Raw genomic sequence first — 17,378 nt, forward strand, 5'->3', positions numbered from 1 at the left:
TGGTTCCTTGTTTTTCTGTGTGTTTATTCTCTTGCTGGGTTTTTCTGCTTGGGTCTGTCTATTTCCCTCGCCAGATTGATGCACCTTGTGCCTTCTCTCCCGCTCTGTTTTTTGTGTTCCATAGTCCTGCCTGCCTCGTTGTGTTCCTGACCAACAGACCACGCCTCAGCCTGATGATTTTTGTACTGCTGTGTTTTTTGGACTGCCTCCTCGTGTACCGACCTTTGCTATCCACACTAAAGCCTTTTACCAATCACAACTGTTTGTTTGAGCCTCATCTTTGTGTCCAACCGTGTTTGACCAACCTGCCTGTCAGTTGGAAGCAAGTTAGAGACAATAAAAGCCCATCTGATTTCAATAGAACAGCATACAGCCCAAGTGTGTTGTCACCAGGCGACTGGCCAGTATTACTATATATATATATATAATCCATTGGATTTCAGCAAAAAGTAAATATCTGAATACTTTAGGATTACTTCAAAATCCCTGGCTAAAAATGGAGCACATCATATAAAAATAAACAAATTTGTCCCTTTATCTCATAATTACCCTGCAGGTTGACAAAGCAGTCATAACATTGTATTTTTTTTTTCCACTGGCGTGTATGTGTGTTTGTATTTTTTGTGTCTTATGTGTCTATGGACAAGATAACACAAAAACATTTAATTGGACAGAGGTGATTAGATTTTAGAGTATTCTTGTCAAAGGTCAGGAATGTGTGGAAGAACAACCTTTGTCACCATTATGTCAGTTTTTTTTTTTTTTTTTTGCCTCCAGAACATTCACTCTTAGATCGTCCAGGTAATTTAATTGATGACCAGGTGTTTATGTTCAAGGGAGAAGCTCATCAGCAACCTGATGAGGTGACTGGTTGCAAGGAAAACCTGTCAGTGATCTAGAGACATCTGTGCATGAGTTTGTTTAATGTGAGAATGTCATTGCACACCTTCAAACACATGGTCCTTGACAGATCCTTAACCTGGTCCGATGGTTGGGAAATCACAGACCATCAGACCTGCTGAACACTTCATCCACCTTCACAGCCGTTGGGTTACAGCCTTCATGGTTACCGCAGCGACCACGGTGCACACAAGGTCCCCGCCATATTTTGCCCCAACAGGCAGTCGCCTACTTGATCCATTATCCAGGTGTCACCATGCGGACGAGGGGTTTGATTTTGATGCCCTCTAACTACCACAGTGGGATAACTGTCATATATAAATCACCTGTTAAATCGTTGGGTGGTACGTTACCCGTTTTCAGGGGTCTGGCCCCAGACCAACCTAATCTGTGGAAGACATGTGGAAAGGCCACCAGAGCACCATGAGACATGACTGCACGTGCGCTTGTTTGTGTTGCGTATCTCCCGACTTGCATCATGGCTGCTGGATGTGATGTGACTCAAGTCTGAAATATGAAAATATAAACTGTTTGTGTTTCGGCACTCATCAGATGGATGTTTGTCATACTCCTTAAAGAAATAGAATTAGTCAACTGAGCCGCTCATGTTCACAACACACCTCCTCAGACACACACACACACACGGCGTGTGGCGCCTCGGGGCTTCATCAGCCTCCTCTTATGAATACCGTTGACTCTAAAGCAGGCAGCAAGTGCCCTGAACAAATGTGAAAATCTACCACATGCTAATGTGACTTTTCCAAACAGACAGGTACGAGCGAATCACAAATATATTTTACATTTGATGATCTTGGCTTCAAACACAAATCAGGATGGAACAGAATAATGATACTGCTCACTGAGGTGCGAATGTGTCTTCCGTCAAGAACGTCTAAACGTGCAAAACATTCAGATCAGTCAGATTTAACTGCAGTCAGTTCAAAGACTCTTCAGGAGTTCAGCTGTGGATGGTACGTGTTGTGATCTGACACAACCATCTGTCGTTACAGCGGAGACATCGACCTGACTGACTGAGCTAAAGTTTAAAGCCTACATTCATTATAGACAGCAGACCATCCACCAGTGGATTATTCCATGAGACTGGTGCATAATAAGAAGTTCTAAACCTGCTAACCTTTTACTTTTGTCAGCCCAGAACCCTGAAGAAAAAACTAGACTAATCGTTGGATGCCCCCTTAAATGCCATCTGCTGGTTGCTAGTTTGACAACCCACATTTTTGTGCAGTGCTTCAAACTTTTTATCACAAGAAAAGACAATAGAGCACGAATCTCCCACACCGAAAAAGTGAAAATGCAGTTTACAACCTCTCACAGGACCAACAGACTGAAAACCTCCTTTGTCCCTCAGGCCATCAGACTGTCAAATCAAATCAAATCAATTTTATTTATATGAGGGCTGTCCGTAAAGTATAGGTCCTTTTTATTTTTTTCAAAAACTATATGGATTTCATTCATATGTTTTTACGTCAGACATGTTTGAACCCTCGTGCGCATGCGTGAGTTTTTCCACGCCTGTCGGTGACGTCATTCGCCTGTGAGCACTCCTTGTGGGAGGAGTCGTCCAGCCCCTCGTCGGAATTCCTTTGTCTGAGAAGTTGCTGAGAGACTGGCACTTTGTTTGATCAAAATTTTTTCTAAACCTGTGAGACACATCGAAGTGGACATGGTTCGAAAAATTAAGCTGGTTTTCAGTGAAAATTTTAACAGCTGATCAGAGATTTTGAGGTGATTCTGTCGCTTTAACGACTTTTCACGGTGCGAGACGTCGTGCAGCGCTCTCAGGCGCCGTCATCAGCCTGTTTCAAGCTTAAAACCTCCACATTTCAGGCTCTATTGATCCAGGACGTCGTGAGAGAACAGAGATGTTTCAGAAGAAGTCGGTTTCAGCATTTTATCCGGATATTCCACTGTTAAAGGAGATTTTTTTAATGAAAGATATGCGGACGGGTCTGCGCGTCGGGACGCAGTCGACGCGGCGCGGCGGCACAGGAAAAACACCTCCGTGTTGATAACCATTTGTTAAAATCCAGTTGGCTTTTGATGGCTTTCAGTGGAGTGAGTATATGAGAAATTGTTTATCAGCTGGAGATGTTCCAACTTGTCCTCAAGGCTTCCAACAGAGGTGTTTTTCCCGTGACGGAGCGTCGCGGCGGCTGCAAGCCGACGCTGCAATCCACCCGCACGTCTTTCATTAAAAAAATCTCCTTTAACAGTGGAATATCCGGATAAAATGCTGAAACCGACTTCTTCTGAAACTTCTCTGTTCTCTCACGACGTCCTGGATCAACAGAGCCTGAAATGTGGAGGTTTTAAGCTTGAAACAGGCTGATGACGCTGCCTGAGAGCGCTACGCGAAGTCTCGCACCGTGAAAAGTCCTTAAAGCGACAGAATCACCTCAAAATCTCTCATCAGCTGTTAAAATTTTCACTGAAGACCAGCTTAATTTTTCAAACCATGTCCACTTCGATGTGTTTCACAGGTTTACAAAAAATTTTGATCAAACAAAGCGCCAGTCTCTCAGCAACTTCTCAGACAAAGGAATTCCGACGAGGGGCTGGACGACTCCTCCCACAAGGAGTGCTCACAGGCGAATGACGTCACCGACAGGCGTGGAAAAGCTCACGCATGCGCACGAGGGTTCAAGCATGTCTGACGTAAAAACATATGAATGAAATCCATATAGTTTTTGAAAAAAATAAAAAGGACCTATACTTTACGGACAGACCTCGTATAGTGCCAAATCACAACAAACAGTTGCCCCAAGGCGCCTTATATTGTAAGGCAAGGCCATACAATAATAACGGAAAAACCCCAACGGTCAAAACGACCCCCTGTGAGCAAGCACTTGGCAACAGTGGGAAGGAAAAACTCCCTTTTAACAGGAAGAAACCTGCAGCAGAACCAGGCTCAGGGAGGGGCAGTCTTCTGCTGGGACTGGTTGGGGCTGAGGGAGAGAACCAGGAAAAAGACATGCTGTGGAGGGGAGCAGAGATCAATCACTAATGATTAAATGCAGAGTGGTGCATACAGAGCAAAAAGAGAAAGAAACACTCAGTGCATCATGGGAACCCCCCAGCAGTCTAAGTCTATAGCAGCATAACTACGGGATGGTTCAGGGTCACCTGATCCAGCCCTAACTATAAGCTTTAGCAAAAAGGAAAGTTTTAAGCCTAACCTTAAAAGTAGAGAGGGTGTCTGTCTCCCTGATCTGAATTGGGAGCTGGTTCCACAGGAGAGGAGCCTGAAAGCTGAAGGCTCTGCCTCCCATTCTACTCTTACAAACCCTAGGAACTACAAGTAAGCCTGCAGTCTGAGAGCGAAGCACTATATTGGGGTGATATGGTACTATGAAGATAAGATGGGACCTGATTATTCAAAACCTTATAAGTAAGAAGAAGAATTTTAAATTCTATTCTAGAATTAACAGGAAGCCAATGAAGAGAGGCCAATATGGGTGAGATATGCTCTCTCCTTCTAGTCCCTGTCAGCACTCTTGCTGCAGCATTTTGAATTAACTGAAGGCTTTTCAGGGAACTTTTAGGACAACCTGATAATAATGAATTACAGTAGTCCAGCCTAGAGGAAATAAATGCATGAATTAGTTTTTCAGCATCACTCTGAGACAAGACCTTTCTAATTTTAGAGATATTGCGCAAATGCAAAAAAGCAGTCCTACATATTTGTTTAATATGCGCATTGAATGACATATCCTGATCAAAAATGACTCCAAGATTTCTCACAGTATTACTAGAGGTCAGGGTAATGCCATCCAGAGTAAGGAACTGGTTAGACACCATGTTTCTAAGATTTGTGGGGCCAAGTACAATAACTTCAGTTTTATCTGAGTTTAAAAGCAGGAAATTAGAGGTCATCCATGTCTTTATGTCTGTAAGACAATCCTGCAGTTTAGCTAATTGGTGTGTGTCCTCTGGCTTCATGGATAGATAAAGCTGGGTATCATCTGCGAAACAATGAAAATTTAAGCAATGCCGTCTAATAATACTGCCTAAGGGAAACATGTATAAAGTGAATAAAATTGGTCCTAGCACAGAACCTTGTGGAACTCCATAATTAACCTTAGTCTGTGAAGAAGATTCCCCATTTACATGAACAAATTGTAATCTATTAGATAAATATGATTCAAACCACCACAGCGCAGTGCCTTTAATACCTATGGCATGCTCTAATCTCTGTAATAAAATTTTATGGTCAACAGTATCAAAAGCAGCACTGAGGTCTAACAGAACAAGCACAGAGATGAGTCCACTGTCCGAGGCCATAAGAAGATCATTTGTAACCTTCACTAATGCTGTTTCTGTACTATGATGAATTCTAAAACCTGACTGAAACTCTTCAAATAGACCATTCCTCTGCAGATGATCAGTTAGCTGTTTTACAACTACCCTTTCAAGAATTTTTGAGAGAAAAGGAAGGTTGGAGATTGGCCTATAATTAGCTAAGATAGCTGGGTCAAGTGATGGCTTTTTAAGTAATGGTTTAATTACTGCCACCTTAAAAGCCTGTGGTACATAGCCAACTAATAAAGATAGATTGATCATATTTAAGATCGAAGCATTAATTAATGGTAGGGCTTCCTTGAGCAGCCTGGTAGGAATGGGGTCTAATAGACATGTTGATGGTTTGGAGGAAATAACTAATGAAAATAACTCAGACAGAACAATCGGAGAGAAAGAGTCTAACCAAATACCGGCATCACTGAAAGCAGCCAAAGATAATGATACGTCTTTGGGATGGTTATGAGTAATTTTTTCTCTAATATTCAAAATTTTATTAGCAAAGAAAGTCATGAAGTCATTACTAGTTAAAGTTAAAGGAATACTCGGCTCAATAACGCTCTGACTCTTTGTCAGCCTGGCTACAGTGCTGAAAAGAAACCTGGGGTTGTTCTTATTTTCTTCAGTTAGTGATGAGTAGTAAGATGTCCTAGCTTTACGGAGGGCTTTTTTATAGAGCAACAGACTCTTTTTCCAGGCTAAGTGAAGATCTTCTAAATTAGTGAGATGCCATTTCCTCTCCAACTTACGGGTTATCTGCTTTAAGCTGCGAGTTTGTGAGTTATACCACAGAGTCAGGCACTTCTGATTTAAAGCTCTCTTTTTCAGAGGAGCTACAGCATCCAAAGTTGTCTTCAATGAGGATGTAACACTATTGATGAGATACTCTATCTCACTTACAGAGTTTAGGTAGCTACTCTGCACTGTGTTGGTATATGGCATTAGAGAACATAAAGAAGGAATCATATCCTTAAACCTAGTTACAGCGCTTTCTAGTGTAATGAAACTTATTCCCCACTGCTGGGTAGTCCATCAGAGTAAATGTAAATGTTATTAAGAAATGATCAGACAGAAGGGAGTTTTCAGGGAATACTGTTAAGTCTTCATTTTCCATACCATAAGTCAGAACAAGATCTAAGATATGATTAAAGTGGTGGGTGGACTCATTTACATTTTGAGCAAAGCCAATTGAGTCTAATAATAGATTAAATGCAGTGTTGTGGCTGTCATTCTCAGCATCTGTGTGGATGTTAAAATCGTCCACTATAATTATCTTATCTGAGCTAAGCACTAAGTCAGACAAAAGTTCTGAAAATTCACAGAGAAACTCACAGTAACGACCAGGTGGATGATAGATAACAACAAATAAAACTGGTTTTTGGGACTTCCAATTTGGATGGACAAGACTAAGAGTCAAGCTTTCAAATGAATTAAAGCTCTGTCTGGGTTTTTGATTAATTAATAAGCTGGAATGGAAGATTGCTGCTAATCCTCCGCCTCGGCCCATGCTACGAGCATTCTGGCAGTTAGTGTGACTCGGGGGTGTTGACTCATTTAAACTAACATATTCATCCTGCTGTAACCAGGTTTCTGTAAGGCAGAATAAATCAATATGTTGATCAATTATTATATCATTTACTAACAGGGACTTAGAAGAGAGAAATCTAATGTTTAATAGACCACATTTAACTGTTTTAGTCTGTGGTGCAGTTGAAGGTGCTATATTATTTTTTGTTTTTGAATTTTTATGCTTAAATAGATTTTTGCTGCTTATTGGTGGTCTGGGAGCAGGCACCGTCTCTACGGGGATGGGGTAATGAGGGGATGGCAGGGGGAGAGAAGCTCCAGAGAGGTGTGTAAGACTACAACTCTGCTTCCTGGTCCCAACCCTGGATAGTCACGGTTTGGAGGATTTACGAAAATTGGCCAGATTTCTAGAAATGAGAGCTGCTCCATCCAAAGTGGGATGGATGCCGTCTCTCCTAACAAGACCAGATTTTCCCCAGAAGCTTTGCCAATTATCTATGAAGCCCACCTCATTTTTTGGACACCACTCAGACAGCCAGCAATTCAAGGAGAACATGCGGCTAAACATGTCACTCCCGGTGTGATTGGGGAGGGGCCCAGAGAAAACTACAGAATCCGACATTGTTTTTGCAAAGTTATACACCGATTCAATGTTAATTTTAGTGACCTCTGATTGGCATAACCGGGTGTCATTACTGCCGACATGAATTACAATCTTACCAAATTTACGCTTAGCCTTAGCCAGCAGTTTCAAATTTCCTTCAATGTCGCCTGCTCTGGCCCCTGGAAGACAATTGACTATGGTTGCTGGTGTCGCTAACTTCACATTTCGCAAAACAGAGTCGCCAATAACCAGAGTTTGATCCTCGGCGGGTGTGTCGCCGAGTGGGGAAAAACGGTTAGAAATGCCTCCTCACAGTCACCCAGTTGGCCTGCTTTCCCGGCTGCTCGGGATATGCTGGAAGGGAACTAACAGCGGCTAAGCTACCTAGGTCCGCACCGACTACAGGGGCCTGGCTAGCTGTAGAATTTTCCACGGTGCGGAGCCGAGTCTCCAATTCGCCCAGCCTGGCCTCCAAAGCTACGAATAAGCTACACTTATTACAAGTACCATTACTGCTAAAGGAGGCCGAGGAATAACTAAACATTTCACACCCAGAGCAGAAAAGTGCAGGAGAGACAGGAGAAGCTGCCATGCTAAATCGGCTAAGAGCTAGTAGCTGCGCTAAGCTAGCGGATTCCTAAAAACACACAAAGTGAATAATGTGTAAATAATTTAGAGGTGATTCAGCAGAGGGAGTGCTTTAGTTAAGGCACGTGAAGATTACACTGTGAAACAAATCGTAATCTAGATAACTAGATCAATCTAACTGCGCAGATTAAACAGCTAACAGATACAGCAAAACACCGCTGTGCTCCGGAACAGGAAGTGATACAATACCACAGTGAGAGCCAACCACCAGTAGAGGCAAGCCTCTACTGGTACAGGAAGGACTTTAAACAGGAAGACAGAGGATGGGAAGGAGAGGAACAGTAGTAGCCAGTAAACCAGTATCGATCAGTATGTCTGGTATTTATGTTTGCAAACTGTTTTTCTTTTTTACTGTCACTTTTCATACTCTGTGTGCTGCTATACAATGCTGCTGGAACCTCAGTTTCCCTGAGGGAGTCGTCCCAAGGGATCAACAAAGTTCTATCTAATCTAATTTAATCTAATGTAACCTCACCACTAGATGACATTAAATTCTACACACTCTTGCTTTAACGAAAAAAAATACCAACAGTTTTTAATGCAAAACGTAAAAAACAAACTATAACATCATCTACAACCCCCCTCCCCCCCAAAAATTGCAACAACCAAAAAAAAAAAATCCATTGGTATGATATACTCTTTGTTTTAGATGTGAGTATGTATGACAAAATGTTGAAAGAACGTTTTTGGCACGAGATCCCTTTTCCACACTGTAAACAGCTACATTTGCTCATTTTGAAACAAATCGGCGACATCTCGCAAGCGCAGCGACAGATGGAGCTCCATTTGCAAATGGAGGATTACACAATGAGAGTTTCAGATTGATGTGTAATTTAAATTTGTAAATGTTTCTTTTTTCTTTTTTTTTTTTGCAAAAGACTCAATATGCCTTCAGAATGACAGTTGTGACCATTAGCACCTCTGAACCCTTTGTTTTTGTCGTCGGAGAAGCTAAAATGATTTAAACTCCAAACACAGATGGGACCTCGTCATGAAACATCATGACTTGTGTTTAGTTGGAGCTCTGAGATTTTCTTTTGCTGCCACGTTTGAAATTGTTGGTTGGAAAACTGAATGATTAATAAGCATCTTTCCACAGAAGCGTTTTTAAGCTTTAGCCACAAAGGAATGTTGCTGTTTTACCGTGGAGCCTGTATGCCCCTATTTTTAGTGAGAATGTACGTCTCTGTGTAGTGGAGCCATTTATTATTGTGTCATGTGCACAGCTCGTGCACTTAGTGTTCCAATCACATTTCTGTCTTTTAACCTGCAGCCAAACTCTGAATCGGTAGCTTTAGAGAACATCGGCGTAAACTGTAAGATGTTTAAACGCTGCACATCAGCTGACATGATCGCAATATGAGAAATCTGAATCGATCCATCACAGACCAGATGTCCAATCAAGTGGAGGACATAATGGGAAAAAAATGTATATTGGGTGGTATAAGTACAAAAATTTCTTATGGTGATTCTCTTGATATTACTGAGCACATCTGGAAAGCCGGCCACATGAAAATTCAAGATAAATTGACCTGTCAAAAATCAAGTTTTGTGTGTATATATATTATTTTGTTGTTCTGTTTGCATATTGATATGTGAATGTTTATGTAGAAGGGTTTATGGGGATGCCACCCTAATGAGGTGGAGGACAGGGTTACAAATTTGTAAGAAATGCATATTTAATGATGTCAGTGTTTTTGATATGGAAAACTGATTTTTAAAAAAAAAGTTGTGAAAAAAAACACTTTTTGCATAGAAATGCTCCTATCTGATCAATTAAAGTGATATTATTTATTTATGGTATTACTATTTATTATCTTTTATTTTGCTCATGTACCAAATGAAAGTGAAGTTTATTACATTTAGTATTAATGTTTTTAGAAAGTACTCATCTCTTGAATCTACTGCATGTCAGCCAATTAAAAAGGTGTTTTGTGTTGAATGTATTACGTTATTTGTAATATTTGCGGTCAACTGCCAGTTTTTGCCACTAAGATTGTAACTTTGTTGTTGGAACATGAACAGTGAAATCTGTCATGGCTGAAGACCTTCAATTTGACGTCACACGAATAAGTAAACAACATTTTTGGTGAGAAAAAAAAAAGATTTGGGGTTTGATTTGACAGCCATCTTGAAATTAGATGCCACGTTGGATGTCACTGATGCTGTAAAACAGATCCATTGTGAGAGAGTTTCTATGCAAAAAGCAAAGTTTGGTGCCCACCTTTGAAAATTGCAGCCATCTCAGATTTTCAGAAGGCCAACCAACAAGATTTGTTAAGTACTTCCTTAGTAATCTTCATGCCAGATGTGGTGCTTGTCTCTGCTTTTGCGTGATTTTGCTGTAAAACTGATGTTATCTGAACAGCCTACAAATTTTGCCAAAGGTCCAAAACATTTGTAAATAACAGGAGAATTAAAGCATTATTTCAGTTCAATTCATGGTTATAGCACCAAATAATTGTTGAATGGTGGGATCCCAACTCTACACACACACACACACACACACACACACACACACACACACACACACACACACACACACACACACACTGGATACAAGTGTAGTTGGTGGTAAAAGTAGTGTTATAGAACAGTGGTAACAATCTGTAAAGTTTCAAAGATGTTTAAAAACATTTTGGAACGTTGTGTTGAATTGTTGTCCAAAATAACTGGTGCAGTTTTAGGGTAATTGTGTAAAACTGGGTGAAGGTAGACAAGGAGGAGTAGATGCAGCCTTCAGGTCTTCCTGTGTGGGACGACCCCCTCCACAAAGTGATGACACTGGTATTTGCTGCTATTTAAAGATTTATTGTTGGGACTTTTATTTTTGTATTTATCTGTTTTGCTGTTGTAAGAAGATGTACTTTCAGCCTTAGTACAGACATGTACTGCAGAAATACTTATTCTGGGTAGTTTTCAGTTGTAATAAACTGAATTTAGTGTTTTTTGTTCACCACAGGCTCAGAAACTGAAGTCAAACTCAACAGTTGACGGGGTCTTTTGTGTGGTAAGTGTATTTTGTTTCTCGATCTTTATTCCTGAACTCCTATTGGGTCAGACACCAGTGTTGTTAACACAATTATTGTTAAGCTGCTGATTTGGGATAGAAATAATAAGTGGATTATAAATGCTGACAGTCAAATGTATCTAATTCAGGACAAACTTACAATTTTCTCAAACAGTGACTGAGTGTTTACAAAAACAATACAAGTGAGGGAAGCCACCAAGACGCTCATGATAACTCTGAAGTACTCACCAGCTTCAGTGGTGATTGGAGAGAATGTTCACATGTGTTTATGTCAGTTGCTCCACCAATCACACCGTTGAGGTAGAATACGAAGGGCGGTGAGAAGCTTTGATTTGGATCCAGAAAAAGTAGAGTGTGGTTCTCAAGCTTTTGCATTATGAGAAACCAATATTTTCTGAGAATGTGTGACATTTTAATTCGCTGGGTGCAATTTTGAGAAATGTTGGTTTCTCAGAATGCAAAAGATGGATAACCACAGCCTACTTTTTCTGGGTCAGGCTTAAAACCTTGATTATCCCTTGGAGATCGGAGACAGCCACTGTTAACAAGAGCGCCACATAGCAAACAAAATGTCTGCCTGTGAGCTTGAAAAGGCAGCGAAGGTCATGACATTGGAGGTGGACAACTACAGCGGGTACTGAACATCTGTGTCAGGTTGAAATCAGACTAAATCTATCCCAACAGTCACAGGGCATGAGGTGGGGTACAGGACGCCAGTCTGTCAAGGGGTCACATACAGACACACGAACACAGTAACACCTACAGACAATTTAAAGTTTCCAGTCCACCTGTTTGGATGTGGGAGCATCCGGAGAAAACCCACAGGCTGCAAAATCCGTTCCTTTCAAAATAAGCCAAATAATCCAAAATGTAGCATAATTGTCTTGTATTAAGCAACAAAATCTGCCAATGGGGAAAGAAAAATTCGTATTCTCACAACTAGCAAAATGTCTAGGCAGTGAATAATCAAAATGTGCCTTAAAACTAGACAGACTTCTTATTTTAAGATTAACCTCTGTCTTAAAATAAAGAAAACATTCTTGTTCCTTTCCTTGTATGATTTGAAATCCATTGACTTTCCTTGTTACTGGTTAAATACAGCTTGATAATAGCTGGAAAAAACATGAAGAAAAAGTGAGATTATGTTAAAAAAAATGCTTGACGGGATTATTTTTGTATTTCTAAAAAAAATTAAGTCAAATTTTCTTTAAACAAGTCTTTTTTTTCTTTGTTAGATATCGGTTTTTGCAGTGTGTAAACATGGGGAGAACATGCAAACTCCACACAGAAAGGCCACAGGTGGGAATGGAACCCACAACCTTCTCACTGTGAGGCAGCAGTGCTAACCACTAAGCCACCGTGCTGCCTCTTAAATATTTTGCGCAAAAACAAAAGCTGTCTTCTAACATAATCACATAACAGTAATGTCTGTGTCTCTCTTTGTGACCTCAACTTGACACAGCGCACAGACGTACCAACTGTGGGAAATAATTATTCAAACAAATTGTTTACCGTGCACATGCAGTAGCATTTTGAGTGCTCCATATCAGAAAATGTGGCCTGTTTTTCTCTCTCTGTCTCTCTGAGGCTGCGTATAGACGACATAACACATCGATTTATTAGCAAATAGCAAAAGGGAGTCTTTGAATTGAGTTGTTTCAAACTTGGTAATTGTACGTTTATTTGTGGTGCAGAAAAACCAGAAAAGAAAAGTAGTCAAAGAATGCTGGGTTTGGAGAAAGTAAAGTTTTTGAAAAATCTCTGAGTCCAGCTTGAGCTGACAAATTAAATATAAAGCAATTTCATCATTTCATGAAAGAACTTCTTTTTTTTTTTTTAGCCCACACTCAGACCCTGCTGTTAGACATGTGTGACCTCCGTCGGACAGTGATTATGGCGGCAGTCCTTCACGCTGCCTTTGTAAACTCATGTTCTTTGTAGTTCCTTTGAGGCTGGAATAGGATTGTTGCTTATCTGGTGGCTTTTAAAGTTCACTGTAAATGTCATTGTACAATAATAAGGCACTGTTATGCACTGGACTCACATTTAATAGAGTCAGGGACAGATCTGGGTGAGATGACCCCGCCGTTAGCTTGCAGCTTTATTAGCCAAGGACCTGCGGTAAAGCTATAAACGTATAACAGATGGATGTGCCTGCAAATATACTTTTTTTTTTTTTGCTTCTCACCTCAGGATTGTAATTACAAAGAAAAAAAAAACCCTCGGGTTTGCTTTTTCACAAAACGTGGATGAATTTAAGTTTGTCAAGGTGATTTTATTGGATTAAACGGGAAAATAAGTCACATGTTGCATGTTGTTGTGGTAGCAGGGCCGTCACCCGGGGGGAGGGGTTGGGGGGAGCTGGTGGTCCTCCACATTCACATGCATGAATTACAATCACACGCAAATAAGAAAAACAAAAAAACAAACTATCCATGATCAAGCAATTAAATACCTGTGTGGAAATCTGTTTTTGTAATTTTTGTTTGAAATAAACAGTTCTGCAGATTTTTTGATAATAAATTAACATTCAGTCATTCGACCTCAAACCTTGAGCAGTGGACTCTTCACTTCCTGCTCAGTGTCTTGCACACTTGGCACTAAGAACTGTGACTTGGAAGACTGAATTATGACTGGAAGAGAGGGTAAAAATGTGATCGACAGCAGCTCACCCTATGCTTCACTAACAAACCCAAAATGTAGATATACTGATGCTGAGACCTGTTCCATTGTTCAAAAGAACTCAAACTGTTATAATAAAAACATTTGAGATGCACTTTGGCTCACTTGATGGTCTGAAGTGAACTGCAGACGATCAAAGATACTGCTGTGAAGACGGACAAATTTTGCTTCCTGTAACATCAGTGTCCTGCCAACAACATCGATGATGCCAGATCTTGTTGTGTTGTACTTTTACTGTAGCAAAGAATTTGCTGTTTTTGTGTGTGTGTGTTTGTTTGTTTGTTTGTTTTTTAAGAACTGTACAGTTGATCATCCTGAAGGTGGGACACCACACAGGACAGTATAAAGATCATAAGGCTAAAATATGACCTACAAAGCTACAAAGATATATACAGTGAGGCAAATACGTATTTGATCCACTGTCGGTTTTGCAGGTTTTCTCACCTACAAAGAATAGAGAGGTCTGTAAGTGTTATCGTAGGTACAATTCAACTGTGAGAGACAGAATATATATATCAGAAAATCACATTGTATGATTCTTAAATAATTAATTTGCATTTTATTGCATGAAATAAGTATTTGATATAATAGAAAAACAACCCTTAATATTTGGTGCAGAAACCTTAATTTGCAGTTACAGAGGTCAGACGTTTCCAAGTTTGCACACTGCAGCAGGGATTTTGGTCCACTCTTCCATACTACAGATCTTCTTCAGATCTTTCAGGTTTCGAGTTTCAGCTCCCTCCAAAGATTTTCTCTTTAGTTTAGGTCTGGAGACTAGTTTGGCCACTCCAGGACCTTAAAATGCTTCTTACAGAGCCCCTCCTTAGTTGCCCAGGCTGTGTGTTTCGGGCCACGGCCCATCTTTAATGCTTTTACTGAGGGAAGATAGTTGTTTGTAAAAATCTCACGATACATGACCCCGTCCATCCTCCCTTCAATACGGTGCAGTTGTCCTGTCCCCTTTGCAGAAAAGCACCCCCAGAGTATGAGGTTTCCACCCCCATGCTTCACGGTTGGGACAGTGTTCTTGGGGTTGTTCTCATCCTCTAAACATGGTAAGTGGAGCTGATACTTAAAAGCTCAATTTTGGTCTCATCTGACCACATGACCTTCTCCCATGACTCCTCTGGATGATTCAGATGGTCACTGGTGAACTTCAAATGTGCCTGGATGTGTGCTGGCTTCACAGGGGGACCTTGTGTGGCCTGCAGGATTTTAAACCATGACGGCGTTGTGTGTTACTAATGTAATCTTTGTGACTGTGGTCCCAGCTCTCTTCAGGTCATTGACCAGGTCCTCCTGTGTAGTTCTGGGCTTTCTCAGAATCATCTTTACCCCAAGAGGTGAGCTCTTGTCTGGAGCCCCAAACCAAGGAAGACTGACGGTCATCTTGTGTTTCTTTTGTTTTCTAAGAATTGCTCCAGCAGTTGTTGTCTTCTACCAAGCTGCTTGCCTGTTGTCCTGTAGTCCATCCCAGCCTTGTGCAAGTCTGCAGTTTTGTCCCTGGTGTCCTTAGACAGCTCTTCGGTCTTGGCTATGGTGGACAGGTTGGAGTGTGATTGATTGAGTGTATGAACAGGTGTCTTTTATACAGGTAACAAGTTCAAACAGGTGCAATTAATACAGGTAAAGAGAGAGCCAGAATTCATGCTGGTTGGTAGGTGATCAAATACTTATTTCATGCAATAAAATGCAAATTAATTATTTAAAATCATACATCGACTTTCTGAAATTTATTTTTAGATTTTATCTCTCACAGTTGAAGTGTACCTACGATACAAATTACAGACCTCACTGTGTGTGTGTGTGTGTGTGTCTGTATGTATGTATGTACGAGGTCTGTTAGAAAAGTATTGGACCTTTTTATTTTTTGTGAAAACCTGATGGATTTGAATCATGTGTGTTTGCATGAGCCAACGTTGAACCTTTGTGCGCATGCATGAACTTTTTCCACTCCTGTCGATTGCATCATTTTCTGGTAAGCAGCCTTTGTGTGCACTGTGCTCCGCGGATTTTCATTTCAAGGAAAAAGACGGAACGACTGGAGCAGCGCGACTGCATCAAATTTTGCCAGAAACTGGTGACAGCCAGGTGGAAACCATTCGGAAGATTCAGACAGCTTTCGGTGACTTTTCAGTCGTGTGATTATCCGAGAAATTGTGGAAGAGGTGGGCATGTCACAGCATGTCCTGTGAGACTTCCAACACGGAGGCGCTTTTGCGCCACCGGCATCAGCAGCATGAATTTCGCCGCCACTCTTTTCATGGCCAAATCTTCTGTCACAGTGGAATGTACCGAAAAAGTGCTGATGTCCACCTCTTCTGCAATTTCTCGGATAATCACACAACGGTCCCACATCACCACAGTGTTCACTTTGGAATGATCTGATCATTTCAGCATGTTGATGGCCGACCGGAGCGCGGCTTGCTCTCCACCATTGTGTGGACGACTTTAAACCGGTTGTACCGCTCCTTAATCTGTGTGATGCCTATAGGATCATCAAGGAAAGCCGTCTGAATCTTACCAGGAAATGATGCAATCGACAGGCGTGCGCATGAAGGTTCAAGGTTGGCTGATGCAAGCACATGTGATTCAAATCCATCAGGTTTTTGCAAAAAATAAAAAGGTCCGATACTTTTCTAACAGACCTCATATATATATATATATATATATATAAAATGTTGAACAAAATAAATTAACAAAAGGTCACCATTTCTATTTCAAACAGTTTATTTGTCTCTTGTAGGACCCTCAGGTAGATGGACCAAGTTCATCCAACACCATCCCAGGAAACTCGGCTGTGCCCAGAAGGCCCATAGGACTCAGTGTGCTGCTGCTCCCGCTGGTCTGGCTGTGGTACTACAGCCTGTACGTGTCATCACTGGACCCTTTGTAGCCTCATTGCGTCACAGCAACAAATATGGACTGACAAAACACGTTTGTACAAAAGAAAAGGCAAAAGAAAACTTCTATCCTCTCTTCTGAGTAATACCTGTTGTACCTTTGTTTTAATTTGGATTCTATTTCACTTTTGAGTCCTGTTCAGATTTTTTTATATGATTTTCGGAGGGAAGCTTTGATGTTTTGCTGTGTGTTAAAGCAGTTATCTACTCTACGTATTGACTCCGTTTAGCCATGTGTCCCTCTGCTTTAGTCTAAAATGAAGGACTTTAAGCTTCTGTGTTCTTCAGTTGGGCAAAAATGAAAAAATATTTTGAGAACTTTGTTCCTATAAACCCCAGCCGGTGGCTTTTGGGAGGTTCCACACATTGTAAATGAATCTAAACTTTCAGAGTTGTTATTCCATTTTCCACAGTGTCTGTTTGTGTGTTGAGGCTATTGGTGGGATCGATGCTTAAGTCACATTCAGTTCAGTCACGGCTATGTTGTATCACTCGTCGTCCTCTGTCGTTTGTGTCTTTCCCATCAGCTGGTATTTTTGTATTTGTACACACTGAAAAGTACAAGCAGATATAGTAAACTGAAGTCCCGCCCCCTTTGGCAAGCTTATTTTATATCCACAAGAATATATGAGGTCTGTGATGAAAAAAGCGGTCCTTTTTATTTTTTTCAAAAAATAAATGGATTTGATTCATATGTTTTTACGTCAGACATGCTTGAACCCTCGTGCGCATGCGTGAGTTTTTTCACGCGTGTCGGTGACGT

General features: G+C 40.9%; 1 protein-coding gene across 2 annotated transcripts in view; it reads left to right on the forward strand.

The window, feature by feature from the left end:
• gfra1a (gdnf family receptor alpha 1a) overlaps window positions 1-16,831 on the forward strand; it is a 233,054-nt gene extending 216,223 nt beyond the window's left edge. For both annotated transcript variants that reach the window (XM_034184864.1, XM_034184865.1), the window contains 2 exons: window positions 10,959-11,006; window positions 16,459-16,831. In XM_034184864.1, the coding sequence (XP_034040755.1) occupies window positions 10,959-11,006; window positions 16,459-16,608 (198 nt within the window). In that variant the 3' untranslated portion in view covers window positions 16,609-16,831. The remainder of the gene's footprint in view (window positions 1-10,958; window positions 11,007-16,458) is intronic.
• The last annotated feature ends 547 nt before the right edge of the window (window positions 16,832-17,378 follow it).

This window comes from Thalassophryne amazonica, chromosome 13, assembly GCF_902500255.1.
Source record: "Thalassophryne amazonica chromosome 13, fThaAma1.1, whole genome shotgun sequence".
Taxonomy (NCBI): domain Eukaryota; kingdom Metazoa; phylum Chordata; class Actinopteri; order Batrachoidiformes; family Batrachoididae; genus Thalassophryne; species Thalassophryne amazonica.